The sequence below is a fragment of the Falco naumanni genome, chromosome 5, assembly GCF_017639655.2.
Source record: "Falco naumanni isolate bFalNau1 chromosome 5, bFalNau1.pat, whole genome shotgun sequence".
Taxonomy (NCBI): domain Eukaryota; kingdom Metazoa; phylum Chordata; class Aves; order Falconiformes; family Falconidae; genus Falco; species Falco naumanni.
In genome coordinates, this window is record NC_054058.1 from 48,070,246 (window position 1) to 48,089,032 (window position 18,787).

At 37.5% G+C, this 18,787-nt stretch overlaps 1 protein-coding gene across 4 annotated transcripts in view; it reads left to right on the top strand.

Moving 5' to 3' along the window:
* DOCK4 (dedicator of cytokinesis 4) overlaps window positions 1-18,787 on the top strand; it is a 256,017-nt gene that overhangs the window by 172,790 nt on the left and 64,440 nt on the right. For all 4 annotated transcript variants that reach the window (XM_040594831.1, XM_040594834.1, XM_040594832.1 and 1 more), the window contains exons 22-26: window positions 698-868; window positions 2,348-2,540; window positions 9,906-10,033; window positions 12,220-12,354; window positions 16,002-16,100. In XM_040594831.1, coding sequence (XP_040450765.1) covers window positions 698-868; window positions 2,348-2,540; window positions 9,906-10,033; window positions 12,220-12,354; window positions 16,002-16,100 — 726 coding nt within the window. The remainder of the gene's footprint in view (window positions 1-697; window positions 869-2,347; window positions 2,541-9,905; window positions 10,034-12,219; window positions 12,355-16,001; window positions 16,101-18,787) is intronic.

The window sequence follows — 18,787 nt, forward strand, 5'->3', positions numbered from 1 at the left end:
ACACCAGGCAGTTCTACCGAAGATGATGGGTTTGGTTGCTTTTCTTGCCCCATTGTGTACCACCAACAGAGTATAGCGTGGAGTCAGGCTGAGTTGTGCTACACAGTAATCCCATTTAGGGCCAATGCTACAGTCTGGGAATAAAATTCAACATGATAACCTTCTGTGCTTTTCTATTCTGCTGTTAACTTGGGTGTCTTGCTAAAAAGGAAGAGCTGTATTTTTCATTTATATTCCAACTATTTTGCAACTTAATTTAAGATTGCTTTTTTTTTAATTATCTTGTTAACGGTTGATGAGAAAACAACTTTTAACAGGTAGAGAAATTCCCAGCTCAAAAGTTTTTTCCTATTTCTTATATTGGCCTTGTATGTTTGGCTACATCTTTCTGTAGCCAGAGACATCCAAGGGGTGTCGAAGGGCAGGGCATTGGTGAAATTTTGCAGTTTTCCATTTGTTAAAAAAACAAGTGGTCCCTGGTTTGTAGAGATTTATGAATGGCAAGAGAAGAGCATTTCAGAGTGTGTGCTTTTGAAATGTTGTGAATGTTTTAATAGAAAGATTTTCCAAAATTAAATAGCATGGTGCCCTGTTTCAGACCCTTGTCATTGTTTGAATGATACAATCATTGCATGTATTCTATTTAAAGATGAGCTGGTTCATTTGTATATGTTATCTCTGATTTTGACATTTGTAGGCCCAGGAATATATCTTCAAATATATAGTTCAGTCTCGAAGGTTGTTCTCTATTGCCACTGGTGGACAAAATGAGGAGGAATTTCGCTGCTGTATTCAAGAGCTTCTTATGTCAGTACGCTTCTTCCTGTCCCAAGAGAGCAAAGGAGCTAGTGCTTTATCCCAACTACAAGTAAGTTTTCAAGTGTGCCTTCCTTTTTGCCACTTTCCACATGCAATGTAGAAAATGTGTGCATGTTCTTATCTATATTCCCAGGAAAGAAAATGTGTTTTTGTTAGGGCAAAATGACATTTTCAGTTTATCCTCATACCTTTTGTCCTATAGCATGAAATTTTCATACCAGCAGCTTCTAAATATGCTTGGCATAGATAATCCTAAATCTAATACATAATTTTAAGTTATATATTTTAATTATAGTAATTACATTGCTGGATACAAATAAAGTAATTTCTCTGTTTTGGGCATTTTACAGCTTAGTTTAACCATATTGGAACTGAAGAATTTTAGCCATACAAAAAGTTATTAGAGTTTTCGTGCTTTACAGAAGATTTTTAAGTCTTGATGAATTGTATGGTTTAATACTCAGCTGGTATTCTTTATTTCAATTGAGACTACTAAAACTGACTAGTGCTAAAACACAGAGGCAAAACAACAGGAGACAGCTCTCTGTTAAGTGCTGTGGACTTACCAGCTTCTACAGCTCATAGATATACTGTCCTCTTCCCCTGTTTCTGTAACCAAAGGTGTTTAAGACCTGTTAAGAGTTGTTAATTTCTTAAGCTCTGTAGAAAATTGTTCTTCCAAGAAAACAGCAAATCAGAGAGAAAGGAGTAGCAAAGTTCTTCCATCTGATACCATGTTAAGCAGGTGGAGTGAAAAGGTAATAGCAAAATAATACAAAATCACCACATTTGGAATTCCTCTTCAGTATCTTTAACCTTGCATGTCATCTTTTCTGACAGCAGTGTGAAGGTCTGAAGTATGAGTAGATTGTCACAGTCAGCAGAATTTGGAGAAGCGAATGTCAGTTCTAGCTTCCTTTCTCTGGCATTGCCCTCTTTTCTTTTCCGTGTTTTGTTTCCATATTCATTATGCTCACCAATTAAATTCTAACCCTGTTTTAGGACTATGGAAGTGAAGACTGCAGTAAAGACAAGAGAGACAAGACTGCCAGTGCTGTCTCACTCTAAAATAAAAATGTGTGTTATTAGAAAAATTGAAGATACAGGGGCTGTTACATTACTTGTCTTAAAACAAAGCAAACCGAAACAACTCCACTCAAATCTTTTTGTTCTGATATCAGCTAGCTTTTGTGTTATCCTTTTAAGAATTTCCTCTCACACGTAGATCCTGAAGTTATGTGTAAAGTATAAATATTTTTTTGTTTATGTTGAATTTCACTTTCTCCTGGGAGAAATGAACAGTAATTAGAAAATGCTTAAAGGAAAATAGTCACAAGTGTAAGCCTGTTAATGAATGTTGAGGATATTTCTTCTGAAAATGCAATCATTTTAAAGCTACTAACTACCCTTGAAATACAAACCCAGGCATTTTTCTACAGTTACTTAAATTTCTGCAGTTATTTAAATTCTGTAGATGTCAAAATTCTACTGCAATACCTGACTGTCCATTTTTATCGCTTTCCTCTAGGCTGTGTTTCTCAGCTCATTCCCATCGGTGTACTCTGAACTTTTGAAGCTCTTTGATGTAAGAGAAGTGGCAAATTTGGTTCACGATGCTTTGGGCAGCTTGCCAACTGTCATGCATGGGGATGAATCTCTTCAGGCTGTTAAACTGCAGAGTATTGGGAAAACTGTAGAGAGTCACCTGTATACAAATCCAGGTAAGGTTACCCTAGGCTGCCTGCAGATAAGGAACTAAAATTCTGTGCTTGGTACATGGGCCAGCAGGGCTGGAAGGAAGAGTTGCTCAGAGTAGTGTTTCCTAAGGAACAATTCTTGAAGTGCTGCTCAGTACAAGCTGCTCATTTACAAGAATACAGTTGGTTAAATTTAGTGGTTTGTTTATAAAGACTCTTAAAATATAATTTTGTTTTGATCTACTTCTGGCACAAGGTCTCTAAAGGAAGTTCGCCTTACACTTTTCAATAATTATAAAGGAAAAAGCTTTACTTAATTGAGGATTTTTTCTTTTGTTCCCCTTTGGGGGCAGTTCAGCAAACAGATTGTCACTTAACCATTAAGTCTTATTTGTGTAACTTGCTAGTTCAGCTCTTTTAATCCTCCATTTCTTAATGTAGCATTAGAAGACTACACAAAGGCAATTGATACTTCATGCATAAAGAATATAACAGCATAGTTATTTGCTATGCAGAAGAAAAAGCTGCTGTACGGTGGTGAGCCTGACATTCTTTTTTTCTGTTCTAAGAAACCCATAGAAGTGACCAAATATTAGGTTTGAGATGAACTAATTTTGAAATAAAAGAATTAAAATAGAAGAGTTTTAAAGAATTCTCATTTGTTAGTTTACTCACCAAAAGCTCTCTTGAGAGCTATCTGAGTGTTGGCTGATGTTGGAGTTCAGTAGAAACAGTAACTCTTACCATCTAAGGCATTAAAGATAAACACATTACAATGATGAAGGCTCTGCAAAACCCATGAGTATATGCATAAATATTTTGCATCAAAACAAAGGAAGAGATTCTAGAACACTTATTTTAAAATGCTTTAAGTGATTGTATTTTAAAAGTATGAGCTCAGAGAAATGGGTAAGAAGTATTGGATCCTGGCTACATTGCTTCATTCTGCTTACGAAAACAGCTTAACCTTTCACTTGTGAGCTTCCCTGGTGGTCCATTCTTGAACAGTTAGCTCTCCCTACAGCTGATTGATCAGGCCTTTGATACCCTGGGTAGATAATGACATGTTCATGGAGAAATCTTAATGACAGTCTAACTTGTGTTTTTCATTTTCTAGGCTACTTTGGGACCAGGTCACGTAATTTCCATTTTCCTCACATTATCTGAGTTAGGTCAGCCTAACCAGAAGATACAAATGAATGAGTGTAATAAGAGAGTTATTTATTGATGTGTAAGGGACTCTTGGCGACTTTATTGGAATTATAAATCTACTTTCAGCTGTATAACAAATTTTTTTTGTTGACTTCCTTTTTTAAAAGTGTTAGTTTTTTATTCAAATCCAGTTTCATTATTAATAAGTCATACAAGTTGGTTTGGCTATGAAAGCAATGAAAATTACATGTTAAATTTCACATGGAGTGCAGGTTATACACAAATTGAATATAAATTTCTTAGACCAAGGGAAAGTGACGTGAAAGACATCAGGCAGTAATGTAAGATGTCAATGTCCATGATAAGAAGCTCAGTCAAACACTTATACAGTATAATTTCAGTTGTCATAAAGTTGAAGGGCCTTGTGGAAATCAGCATCTTGGTCTCTTTGCCCTTAATTTTTTATCCCTTTAAAATACAAAACATAAGTAGACTTTCCCGTAGAGGGAAGTCCCTTTAAAATCTTCTCAGGAAAATAAATATTGTACTAATGTGCAAAGTAAACTGTACATTGTAATGTGAAGTTGAGGCTTGCTGCTGTGAAAATGATAATCAACCATCTTCCAGATGAAGATGAATGCTGCAAGCTGCGGTGCCAGCTAACAGGTTGGAACTAGACGGAACTCAGGAAATAACTATTTATTCAAACATCTAAAAATGAGGAGGGCACTTCTTAGATAACATTTTCTGTTATGTTTGCTTGGAAACAAGTGAGAATAATTTAGCATGGTAGTTTTACACATTTTGTGCTGCAAGGGCCTGAGGAGCTAACACATTAGCTCCCACTGCTGCAGAAATCAACTGACATTAAAGCTATGCTTTTGCTAAAATAGGGAGGTATATTGTTGAAAACAGAAACATCAGACATGCAGGGGTTGATTTCAGGTGCCCAAGCACAGATGTTTAGTACAATTACAGATGCATTCGATGAGTCTCTTCCTGCCTCTTTAGAGGCTTTGGTATAGCTTGCTTTTTCTATTTCAGTGATTTTAAACTTCAGCTCTTTCTATAGGTGACAACTACAGACACGTTAAAAGGTGTCTACAGCAGTTATCTGCCTAGCTCCTGTGAAAAGTTAGTGGATGTTAAGGCCTTAATTTACTTCCATTTTTCCGTATTTACTTCTGCATCTTTGTAGTATGCTACATTGGGTGTCTAGAAAGAAACAGATGACAGTTTTCCTGCTGATAAAGACTAGTAGTATTACTATTATTTACTAGCAGTATTACTATATAATATTACTATTATTTGGAGTTGTTAGTGGTTGTGTGCTTCTATACGTACCTGGAGGGCATGGATTATGTATATTGCTGTAGTGGTTTGACCTTAGCTGAGTGCCAGGTGCCCACCAAAACTACTCTCCCCTGTCCAGTTGAGGAGGGAAGTGATAGAGCGAATATAACAAAAGGTTCCTGGGCCAAGATAAGGACAGGGAGATGACTCAGCAGTTACTGTCATGGGCAAAACAGACTCAACTTCAGGAAAAATTAGTTTAATTTATTACCATTGAAATTTGAAAAACTACCTTCCCCCAACCCCTCCCTTCTTTCTGGGTTTAATTCCTGATTTCTCTCCTTCCTCTGCAGGAGCAGCGCAGGGACAGGGCCTGGGGGCTGCGCCCCGTCCCTCACACCTGTCCCTGCCGCCCCTTCCCCCTCAGGGGGAGGCTCCTCACACTCTGCCCGGCTCCAGCCCGGGGTCCCCCCCCACGGGGCGCAGCCCTTCAGGCACAGACGGCTCCAGCCTGGGTCCCCCGCGGGGTCACCAGCCCGGCCAGCAAACCTGCCCCAGCCCGGGCTCCTCTCCCCACGGGGACACAGGCCCTGCCAGGACCCTGCCCCAGCACGGGCTGCCCACGGGGTCACAGCCCCCTTCGGGCACCCCCTGCTGCGGCGTGGGGTCCCCAGGGGCTGCAGGTGGGGATCTGCCCCACCGTTACCCTCCATGGGCTGAGGGGCACAGCCTGCCTCACCAGGGGCTTCCCCAGGGGCTGCCGGGGAACCTCTGCTCCGGGCCTGGAGCCCCCCCTGCCCCTCCGTCTGCACCGGCCTGGGGGGCTGCAGGGACGCTCCGCTCACACAGCCTCACGCCTCTCGCCTGCTGGTGTAGATTTTTAAAAAATATATTTTATTATTATTATTATTTGTTTCCCCCTTTTTAATATGTTATCCCAGAGGCGCTGCCACCATCAGTGATTAACTCGGCCTTGGCCAGTGGCAGGTCCATCTTTGAGCCAGCTGTCATGGGCTCCGTTGGACATGGGGGAAGCTTCTGGCATCTTCTTACAGAAGCCACCCCTGCAGCCCGCCTGCTATCAAAACTTTGCCATGCAAACCCAATACAATTGCATACAAAAAATCAGCCTTTATTAGTACCTCTATAGTGAAGAGCAGAAAATGTTTTGCAAAAGCTTTGCAAATGATGCTTCACATCTGTGGCTTTTTTAGGCCAAGGGAGGACTTTCTCAGCCATACTTGCATTTTCTTTCTGCACTGCAAGCAATTTTTTCTTTCAGCTGAGAACAGTTACTCATAAAAGTTTTGAAACTGACAGTTCTGAGAACAGTGACGTGTTTGTGCAGTCATAGAGCAGGCATGTATGTATGGTTTCAGAATTGCACTGATATCTATTTGTATCAAGTATTTTTTCTCCTACCATCTTCAAGTCCAGTGGTTCTTCCAGTCAAAGGGGAGTAAATTGAACGAGTCCAAGTAAAACTATCAAAAGCAAGAGCAACTTCCTTGTTTCTCACTGTTGAAGAAGCATGCTGTTTTTTTGAAATGTTCAATAACACTAATTCTTTTTTCAAGGAGACTGAAGTTTTGACCGTCTGTTTAGATGTAGTCATTGAAGTGAATATTGCCTTTCTGAAATTAATTTTTAAAATATACTACAACTAAGAAAATTTTGTATGTCTGTGAAGGTGCTTTACCACTAACTGAAAAGCAGGGAGCAGGGGGTTGTACTGTGGTTTAAATATTAAATGTTAATGTAGTTTTCATAGGAAAGTCACAAGGACTGCCCAGAGTAGTGTCTCTCTCTAATTATGCCAAGCATGTACTTGAAAAACTCTAAGTCATGATTTTTTCCCCCCTTTCTGTATAATATTTGTGAAGGGCAAGCATTAGCATATTAAACAGTCAGCTAATTGGGCTTCCTGCACAGAAGAAAAATTAGGACAGTGACTGATGGCTAAGAGTTCTGATTATTGCACCATGCCTTGTGCTCATTAATTTTTCTATACACAGTGGCTGACATTGCAGCTGATAATTTTTAAGTAAAAGAGTAACCTGAGACAAATGTTGTATGTTGCGTTCTCCAAACATTCTCACATAGTCCTCGGTTTGTCTCAGAGGTGAATGTGCAAGCTCTCCTCTTCTGTAATACCACTACATCTGTCCATCTAAACAGGTCAAGACAGAGAGGTATTTAGATTATGGGCATATGAGGAATATGTCTACAGCTGTGTTATATGTGGTGATTAATTCCGTAACTGGCCCTGTTCCCTCTCATGTATAGTTGCAAGTCGTTGTAAGATGCTTTTTGCTAATCTGTTTGGTCTTGGTAAGAGAAAGTTTGTGATACCTTTGTGGAGTTTTTGCAAAAGAACGATTGAATAAGGATGCTGAATTTTGCCTGAAATGCTTCAGGCCATGTTGTATGTAAGAGTTGGCTATTTACAAGTCAACTGTTGCCAAACGTAGATTCTCTGGTCTTCAAAATGGAGTTTGTAATGTTGCACTTACATGTAAGTAGTGCACAAAGTAGTGGGCACCTCAGAAAAGGTAAGAAAAGGTACCAGATTGTGTGCGTGCGCATCAGGAAGCTGCCTAGAGTTAACCAAGAAGAAACACCTTGGCACAAGGCTGTTCCTGTTTTCTCCTCACCTTCTGGGCTGAGGGTTTTGAATTGTAGCAGCAAGAGAGGACCTGCTGTTTTCAGAGGACCTATGGGCCAAAGGGTAAGGCTCACACCAGTAATGTGTGAAAGAGCTACTGTAACTCCTCTGTGACATTTGTGGAGTTAAGTGATGATTTGAGCATTTGCCTGGGAATGGAATACCAGGTTCAGTGCTCTGTCAGCCTGGATTCAGCTTCCTATCACCTGCTTGCCAGGAGAGTACCCCAACCTCAGAGCCACTGGCTGGTGTACACAATGAACCCTTCATCTCTTGTCTTGAAGTTGGGTTACCAGATAGTCTAGAATTCAATACATGCAAGGCCTAACAGAAAGCAGGGAAAAGGAGCCATCCCTTGTAATGTAGAGATTAGGTCTTTTTAATAGGAATGGAGAGTCCTGCTTTTTCCACTTCAGCTGAAGGCATTAGTTCTGTTTTTTCATCTACCAGTAATCAATAAGCAGATTTAGCAGTGGAGATCAGAAGCTGGCACTTTTCTAACCACAGGTCTGCACATTAGCAATCTTCCTGCCTGCTTTTCTGTTGACCCTATAGATCTTGCACTGGATGGGAGCACAGCAGCTGTGCACGCTTGACATCACAGACTACCTGCAGCAACACTTTGCAGAGCTTCTGGGTTTTAGGTAGACAAAAAGAAAATATCTTGTTGGTTTGGTTGAGACACTTCTTCCCAGCTGCAGTGCTACAGGCAAATACAAAATCTCAGGCCAGTCCTGATGAGATGAAAACCTACTGAGGCACTTGCAGGAGTAAGCGGTCACTGGATAGAGGCTATTTGTTTCCCAGTTTTGGGTTTCAGTACCACTGGGTTTAGATTCATTGGTGTCCTTTGGCCGATTGCCATACAGTCTTTGTTTATATTTTTCTTCAGTAGGAAGATACAATGGAACACCTGAATAAATAATAAGCATAGAAGCACCCATTTAAAAAGAGCAAGCAGACTTTTTTCTAAAACAAGAATATACTTAAATACTGTGTGCAAATCAACTTCTCTGTATAATTTCTCTTGTGTTATACACATAGTTAGACAATGAAAACAAGGGAATAATAAAAACAAGGTTAGTGCTGCATTTCAATAAGTGAATAAAGCATTCAACAAATAAAATCTCAGAATAAATGGGGGGGGGGGTTGTCCCTTGTGATAAGAACAAAGGAAATATTTGAGGGGAAAGAAGTGTTTATAGAAGGACTAATCCACAAACAGTATCTGCTTGGCAAAATTGTTTTAAAGGAGTAATTTTCCAGTTAAAGTCATTTTTTTGGAAATAATTACATTAATGAACAAAAGAACTGAGTAGATCAATATATTTAGATAATGTAGCATTTAATCATCATTAAAATTTTAACGGAGGAAATTATTCAAGTACATTTCTTCGAGAATATGGTTTCTCAGTTATAGAAAATATCTAAAAACAACAACAAAAAGAAAGGTACACCCATTCCATTTATCAGGTTCTAAGTAGGTGTTTAGTGTGTTGTTACAAGTGTAGATATTGGGGCTCTTCCCAGTTAACATTGTCTTTTATTATAAGAAAAAGAAGCAAGAAAAAGTAGCAAGTTAATGAAGTTCTTGCATAATTTTGAGAGAATTCAGGACTGAAAATAGTACTGAAGAGCTGTGTTCAGAAAATGAAATAGAGGAAAGGCAAATCATTTTATGTAGACATCACTAGTCTGAATTACTCATACTTAGTAGGAGTGAGGAATCTGGAGTGGAAATCCTGAAAGAAATCTGAAAGTACTGCTTCTCTGTAAAACGGAACTCATTTGTGTAATAGCATAAGTTCAGGACAAAGTATGTTGTGACCTGGACTTGCAAAGGGATCCTGTTCGTATGGCAGAGAACAGTAGAGCATAATTTCACATTATTTTGAATACAAGTATTATTGTAGCTAAGTGTTTTTGGTTGGTTGGTTGTTGGGTTTTTGTGCGTGTTTGTTTGTTGGTTTTTTTTTCCATGACAGTTTAATAAATATCGGAATTTCCTGTTATATCTGGTGTATTCCACAGTGGTGTTTTTCTCCATCCGTGATATGACATACTCGCTTTCAGCGTATTGTTTATTCTTCAGATATTTGCTTTAGCTTATTACGATTATGTAGTAAAAGCTTCTGCTTATCAAAAATATAGGTTAAAGCACATAAAAGCTTCTGCTTATCAGAAATACTGTTTTGGACAGAAGATTCACTTTGTGTCTTTTTTAAAATTAAATGATTCTATGAGAAGCTCCTACTCATAAATTTTTTCATTTTTTCCAGATTCTCGATGCATTCTTCTTCCAGTAGTTTTACATCATCTCCACATGCATTTACAAGAGCAGAAGGACCTTATAATGTGTGCACGTATCCTTAGTAACATATTTTGCCTCATTAAGAAGAACAGCTCAGTGAGTAAACACCATGTCACATCCACAAGGTGTTGAACTTCTTTATGTGGCTCAATGACATTTAATGACACAAACTGGACTGTGACCAAGAGCATTTTAAAGAGTTCTCTGAGTAATGATTCTGCGTAAACATGTCATTTGGATTTCTCATGAGCCTTTTCTTCACATGCAAGATTATTTTAATTGTAGCATATAGTGTTCTGCCAAGTGTTCTCTGACTCTTTTTGAGTGTTGTGTTGGACAGAAAGAAATGTCTGGTTTTTTTAGAGGCATTCTCTGCTGTGGGCTGTTTAGTCATAGGAAATACAGGGGTATTTAGGTACCTGATAGATAGATAGATAGACTGATAGGTGTATTGCAAGAGGGGTTGCACTTGGTTCTTAGTTGATAAAATTTGTGGCCAGTTTCTGATGCTTGTGTTTGCAAACTCATCTGTGAAGACTGCATGTGAGAGTTCTGTTGCAAATATGAAGATAATTATAAGTTCTGACAGGCAAAGTGATATAAGACAATTGAAAACAAACGTTGCCTGTAGTTAGTGCAGTACATGCATACCAATGCCAGCATGTATTGTATTGTAATGCATTAGTGAGAATTGTTTTATGTGTTTCTTCTTTTCATACCACAGTCAGTAATTACATTTGCTCCATCCATGAGTTGATATGGATGCGGCTTGCAACTTTGGCACTGTAACAATGTTTTCATTGCAGCTGCTCCTGGATTAGTATAATCCATCACAAGATAAAGTGATAGATAATAAAGCATAGCTGTGGATTTAGACTGGGAGAAAGGCGTACATGTCTGCTCTTAATTTCAGGACATCTTTCATTTGGAGTCACCAAGCCAGAGTTGTACACAATAACAAGTGGATGTCTGCAGAAAACTCTCTCCAATGTTCAGGATAACCAACTATTATTTTTAATAATCCTTGAGTCATTGAGAGAGTGTTAACGGCTTGGTGACTTTGATATGTTTTTTGTAGATCAGTTCAGAAATTCCTTCCTTCCACAGTAATCAAGATAATCTAAAGACTGGGGAACAAGTGAATTTGCAGTCAGGCAGCTTTGAAAATGAAGGCCATTGGCCATTCTAATAGTAGTTTGTGCATGAGTCCTTGCTGTTGATACAGTTCCTAAATACATTGTATACTGTTAACAGTTGTTTGATGCTAGATGAAGTAACAGAGAACACAGCATGACACTAGACTTAGCTTGAGTCAGAACAGGAATTTTGGGTTTTGTTACAAATCATAGGCTTTGGGTGTGTAGCAGAAAAAAACCCCAAACAACAACAACAAACTATAAACAACAAAACCCCATTCCTACACCTCTATGTCAGCAAAGTTGATTGATCTGTTTGTCAGCTGAGTTTTAGTTTGGTTGTGTGCATTTGATTATGAAGTGTTTCTTTCTGTAAAGAAATGTCATCTTAAATTGTGGATAAAATTGCTCAGATTAAGGTGGTGGTGTCTGCTGCAGTGGAGACAGAAAGCATTGAAGCAGGGAAAACATATTTCCATCTGAATTAAAAAGGGAAAGTAACTACAACTTGACTTCATCAAGTGTTTTCATGTGTGTAATTAGGGTATTCATGGTGTCTTTTGGTGGTGAACACTTTGGTTCCTTTGTATTGATGCTGCATATAAGCAGTTGTAGGCTTAAATAAATGACTAATTTGTTTGTGCTACTCAGTTGATGGGAAGCAGCATAGCTGGTCCTTACTGCTGAAGCAGGTCTTGAAGGCTGAACACCATCTGCTTATTTCTGGTGATGCTTTCAAAGTGTGAAAACAGAATTATACTTATTGGAGTTTAAGCCTCTCTTGGCAATTTCCCCTGAAAATATATGGACATTACCTATAAAAATCTTGCCCAAAAAGTTCTTGTATGTTATTTACTGTTTTCTTCTAAACATTAATGAAAAGTAGAGCTATGCTGATTTGATGAACACTTACATATTCAAAGTCATCCCTGTAACTGTTCCCTATATTTCAGTACAATTTAATTTATTGAAAACTGTTAGGAAAAATGCAATAGAATTAAACAGTATCTTAGAGAATAGTCTTTGTTTCTTGAATGTAACATTCGTAGTGAAAATATAATTTGTTTCTAAAATGACATCAAAGGAAATATGTCTGTAGTCATCTTTCCATTTTAAAATCTTTAAATATTTAATTTATTATTAAAGGAAAAATCTGTCCTGGAAGAAATTGATGTGATTGTAAACAGCCTGCTAGATATTCTGTTAAGGACCATACTAGAGATCACCAGCCGACCACAGCCATCAGGCTCTGCTATGCGCCTCCAGTTTCAAGATGTGACTGTAAGTTTCTTATAACAAAATAGCTCATAGTTGCCTCTGGTTGGTATACTAGATTTCTGGCATTGTGTTTATATTGTAATTCACAGTGTAAGACTTTGTGTATAAAACAGAGAAAGAGGAGAACAAAGAAAAGTTTTCTTGCATTTTATTAATTTTCAGTGGATATAGTAATTATTTTTTTCATCAAATTACTTTATAAATTATGGAGGAAAAAAACCCCAACCAAAAGATAAAATGCTTATTGAGACTGTTTCAGTTCAATGATTATTTCATTATGGGTTTTTTGCTGACAAATTTAGTAGATTTCTGAAGTTCCCTTGAACTTTGAATTCCTGAAAATGGAAGAGTATCAATCAATAACTTCACTTTCTGAAAGGCATATATTTTTACATGATGAAACAGTTCTAAAAATGCTGCATTATCTGTGATGGTAACTTGCACAAATCCAGATTCATTAATTGAAAGACATGTTGTTGTTTTTCATGCTGAGCATTTGAGCTTCATTTTCTATGACATGAAGTAGAGCATAGAAGATGGGTTTAGAAGATTAGCGAATGATATTTTACTCAACCTGCTATAACAACTCATGCAAATTGGAAAGTTGAAATGTAGGTGTTTGCAGAAAAGTCTATGATGAGCATTGATGAAGCAAAATGAAGTTTTATTTTGCTTTGTTTTCAACAAAGTTCCCAGTTTTCTTTTGAAGGGCAAATGAATTCTAATGTAGCAAAGGATATGACCCCAATATGAGGTGAGGGGGTAACATTTTTGGCAGAGAACATACTATGCTGTGTGATTTACCATCTCATTATACACTTAATTAATGCCCAGTTTTTACACTGTAATGGTTTTCATAAATTAATAGATGGTTGCTTTTCAAACCGAAATTTCCTTTAGATCAAACATTTCAAAAGCATTTAATAACTGTGCAAGGAATGTGTTGTTGGGGTTTTTGTTTGTTTGTTTTACTTTATCCCACAGAGAACAAACATTATATGAAGTGTTCTATGGAGCTGACCAAGCTTTGTAAGAAGATAACATCATGCTTTAATCACTGTGATTCAGCACTACTATACATCTAAGAGTTTGGGGGGTTTTTTTCTTTAAATTACAAAATTAGAAAGGTACGCTTTGTGGCACATCAGGCCATCGCAAGAAAATCCAAGCTGAAGTAAGGACTGTAGTATTAGACTGTTAGTGTAGGAAAGCTCTGAGCTTATTGGTTTCTTCCGAGATACCCACTTGCTTGCAGATTAAGTTTTCATAAAACACCATGACAGCCTAATTCTTTCACACCATCAAAAAATTAGGCTCTGAAAATGCTTTCAAGTTGCAAAATTTTCTTTTTATGCATCAAAAAAGCCATGTCACTGTCACCACAGGCTCTCAAAGAATACTTAATGTGGAAGTGACTCACAGCACAGCATAAGGCAATTACATACATTTATGTAGAAACATCGTGCAGTATGGGCTTATGGCAACACATGGAGCCAGATTCTTGGAACTATTTGTAGAGTAAGTATGATAAAGTACTCAATGTGAATACAGCAGCAGAGTCTGTTCCAGTATGTTACCATTATTTCAAGCTGCGTGTATCATAAGGTATTCTTTGTGAGATGTATTATGGCAGCACTGGATTTAAAAAAAACAAAAAACAAACCAAAACCAACCAAAAAAACCCCCAACCTGCAAAAAGTAATTTTGCATTAGATGTAGTCTTCCTTGTGGAAGTAGTCCCAAACTCATCTCAATGTGATCTTTTAGGCCCCTGTGTCACTGTTCTTCTGTACAAAGCAGCAGCATAAAAGCAGGCAGCATCAGGCTGTGTGCTGCCATGACTGCACATTTTTTTTCATCTCAAGTAGTTCTGATAGCTTGGTACCATTTCAGTTTGCAGTGAGAAATCTTGTTAAATAGTAACCTGCAAGATGGATGTGATGCTTTGAACTGAGCACAAATAAGACATGGATTCAGGATGTCAGTGTTACAGATGTTGCACTAATAAGCATTGAATTTATGCAGTGGTGAAAGTGAAACTTCTGCTTTAGTATATCGGTGATTAAACCTTTGGATTTCCTTAAGAAAAATGTATTTGCATATAAAGAGTTATCAAAAAGCAATCAAAAGTGAACCTTTATTCATTTCATATCTTGGAAGTTCAGTCACTTTGGAACCTAAATGAATTTCAACTTAATTGTGAGCTTCATGTATTTTAATAACTGTACTCCTTAAATAAGACATGAAGAATTACTTTGGGATTCTACCTAAGTGAACTGGATAAACTGCTTAGCTTGACTTACGGCACTAGAACTGGATCCTAAATGGTTTTTGTCAAGGTTGTTAATGTGTGTGGAGGGTTTTTTTTTGTGCATGATTTGCAAGTTAGTTTGTAGCTAACACTGGCAGATATCTTACAACATACATTTTTATGTTGAGTTCAACAAATGCAGCTGCATGTTCATTGTTATTTTTAAAACCAGCTGCCTGTATAGCTACCTACACTTGAATTAAAAGCTCAGATTTAAAGGCAGTTAACAATTAGCTAAAGCTTGTACCCTTTTAAACCTAATCTGTCTGTCAACAATAATAGTAAAACTTTCCTCGATGGATTGTGATTTTTAATATAGTACTGTAAGTCAAAGTAAGTGTGGGAACATAGAAGGACGGTGACTGGAAAGGACTGCTTAAAATGCTTAAGCAAAAAGGGAAGCATTCAAAAGGTTCATACTCAAATTGTGTCACTCAAGCTAGCAATCAGGTAAGCTTACACCCTTATTAATTACACCGTTATTATTAATAGGAAGAACCTATTCCTTCCCATAATGTCTTGATCATTTGATTGCTCACTGGCGATACCCAGTGCAGTTCCCTGCTCTTCTGTCCCTGAATCCCGTGCTCTTTGAAGGACAGCCTGGTGAATGTGCATCTATAGAGGCAGGGAGGAATCTACGCAGCAATGCAGTAAGTCCCTCAGCTGCTGCCTGGAGCATCCCTTGCCTGGAGTGTGGAACATGGTGGAGTGTTAATCCAGGAACTGGGACTGTAGCAGAGAGTGGTCTTGCCCTATGATTAAGATCAACTTCTAGATATATGTTTTAATGAGGAGTTTCTCTATTGGTTCAACGAAACTTCTGATCACAATATTTTCAAAGTTTTTTCAGTCCTATAAATGAGTTTTCTTTTTGACAAATACTGTTTTTTGTATAAAAAATGTTTTGAAAAATTCCCCACTAATGCATATAAAACAATAGCATTCTTCCCAGAATTGTTGCAAAATATTTTTGCTATGCTTGTTTCAAAACTGACTTGACTAAGAGGTGGTAACTTTAGCAATACAAATAATCTGTTTAAAAACAGATACAAGGGAAACAAATCACAAATCAAAATTTTACTGGTTTAGCCCTTCTGGAACTATTTCAAATAGATTTTGCCAAGCAAATATACTGCATTTGAAGAAAAATAATTCATTAAATGGGAGAGAAGTTCATAGCTAAATTAACATATTTTCACAAAATATGGAGTCTAAGCCTAATTGTAGATTAATTTCCCTTGCATTTGTTGATTATGTTTAAGTGCTTATAATATGACAGTTTGAAGTACAGAAGACATTAATCTATAATATTTCTATTCTTGGTTTATCTAAACAGGGGGAATTTGTCTCCTGTTTGTTGTCACTCTTGCGACAAATGACTGATAGACATTATCAACAGCTTCTTGATAGCTTCAGCACAAAGGAAGATCTGAGGGTAAGTAACAGAATTGTCTTTCCACTTGTTCAGGTCTCTTTTTATTTATCTTTTTAGTTTGTCACCCTTTAAGATATTCCTGTGCTTTGATGAACCACTTCAGTATTTAAATACAATCTGGTTTTCATGTTAGCTAACTTTTGCATAGGCTTTCCTCTGTACTCAAGTCCACTCTTACAGTGGGGATAGGATTCTGTTGCCTCTGCAATGACAGCAGGTACCATAAGGATGAGGGGGGAATAAATAATTGCTTTAAAGCCATAAAGTTAGCCTCAAAGCCTGTTTTAAAAATTATGTCAATCAAAGGTTACAAAGTTCTGCTTGATTCTTCCTGTCAGGCAGTTGGTTTTTTTGTTTGGTTTATTGTATTTGTTTATTTATTCATTCATTAAATTATCTATGGCAATGGAAAACATGCAGCTTGAAAAATGCATATTTGACTACCTCTCCATTTTTCTTAACCGAGCAGCAAGTCCATTGGCAGGAGGACCTGTCATACCTGTAATGTCTGTCTGCTTAGTTTGATATGAAAGTAGCTGCAGAGCTCTTTCAGGGCAGCTTCTACCAGTTTCATCGATTGAGTTACTAGGTTCATGGAGGTACAGCATTATTAAATCATGGGGTTTTTTGGAGGACAGGAGTGGATAAAAAAAAAAAAAAAAATCCCACATGAAGATATACACTTAAGACTTCCACTCTGCTAGATCCTGAAGAGCTTATATAGTACCAAATCTGATCCACACAAGAAATTTTGAGGAATCACTTAGGCCCGTTATTCAGCCAGTGATCCCAGGTAGGAAAGTAATCAAGTCCTAGTATAAGAGTATATTTTTAGGTGTTACTCTTAAATGACTGTTCAATAAGCTTACATACTTCTCGGAAAAGGAAGGGCTAGTCATGGTGTAATTTCAGATTTCCTTAAATTCCTGATAGCTGTTTAGAGCTGTTCTGAAGAGAGCATACCATTTGTGAGTGCGTTTTCTTTGTAGTGATGTGGCCATAATGAGCTCTGAAGATAGAAAACGTGCCTAAGAAGTTACCATGAATTGAGTACTACCTAGGAGTTACATAGGGTGGATGATTTTTATACTAGCGTTACAGCATCTGTTTTCACCTAGCATAGCTGCTATCCTTAGGCAATTTTTAGTATATTTTGTAGAACCTAGGCTTTTTTACTAAAAACACTTTTGCTTTTGTCTGAGTTCTGAGCAGGTTTACATTGCTAGGTTTAGTTTTTTATATTTCCTAGAGGTTTCAAGCTTGGTTTCTGTTTGTATCTATGAAATATGGTGTTGAGTTTACTCAGACTTTCTTGCTTCTAGAACATGAAAAAACTCCAGAATTAATGCTTGAATGGTGTCTGATTTGACACATTTAAATTCCCCCCACGCACATACCCTACTATTATAAAGAGACTTATGGAAAGCAGCTGTAGCCAGTGCCATCAGCAATCAAAATAGAGGTCTGAAGAACTCGAGTCCAGAGTTTATTTCCATTCAGATCTCATCAAATCAGCATCAGCTCCATCAGTGATTCAGTGGCAGTAGGTTGATCGTAATTAATGCAGCATTCCTTCTCTTCTGAATCTTAAATAATATAATTTTTTTTACTTCACTTGGAAATATCAAATATCACTGAAATATGTATCACTGAGAGCAAGAGGGGAAGGTGAGAGCAACTGTGTGAGGCTGACGCTGATGTTAATCATGGAGTAATTGTGTATAACTTAGGCTATCTAAGCCCTTTTGCCACTTACCTCAGTATTTTCCTGCTTCCTTTGCCAAGTGTGGAATTCCTTGGTATTTTATACTGCTTTAAGATCTGCTTCTTAGGAAATTACGTCAGTATGACTAAATGGAGATTAAGAAGCTGTAAATATCTGCAATAAGACTGTTTTTTTTGTCAAAGATGCTTTCAGAGGCTGAACTAGTAGCCATAGTTAATCTTGTGGCTAGTATGTACTTTGGGATTTAAGCTTCAGTGGTAACTACCATCAGCTTGCTGTATTTTGAATCCTCTTTTTTGCCCCCTGGTCAGTGATGTCAAAATGGATTGGGTCTTCCCTAAGCCACATCACAAGTCACAAATCTGATACTGGGTTTGCAAGGGACTTACCCAAATGTAACCCAGGCCTTTGAATTGCTATCTGATGTGCTTTTTTGCTTTGACTACCTCTGTTTATAAATAATGGTTTATACTGAACAATTAGACACTGATACAACAAGAAATTTCTTCTCTCTTCCAAACTAATTCTCAAGGTGAATGTCAAGTGCTTGCATGTTTGCAAAGCATTTGTGATACTATTAAAAAAAATACCCCCACCATACCACTTCTCCAAACAAAAATTAACTCATGCCAGTACTTTTAAAAAGGGAGTGTTGTCATTCATTCTATCAAAATACATTAGCAGTTCTTTTTTTTATTATTTTTTTAAAGCAGTCTATACCAAAATTAGTAAAGGCCGTTTCCAGCTTGTTAATCACAGTATAGCAAAATGGAGACTTTGTACGAATGTCACGTACACATTTTTGTATGACATGCATTCAAATGATGCTTTAAACAAGTGGTTATTTATGGAAATATTTCCTCTATTTTGTAAATAAATTTCATTTAAGTAATTGATATGGTGACTATTTTTATTTTAGTTAGTTTTTTCCACACAAAGCAGAAGATAGAAAAAGTGTTTT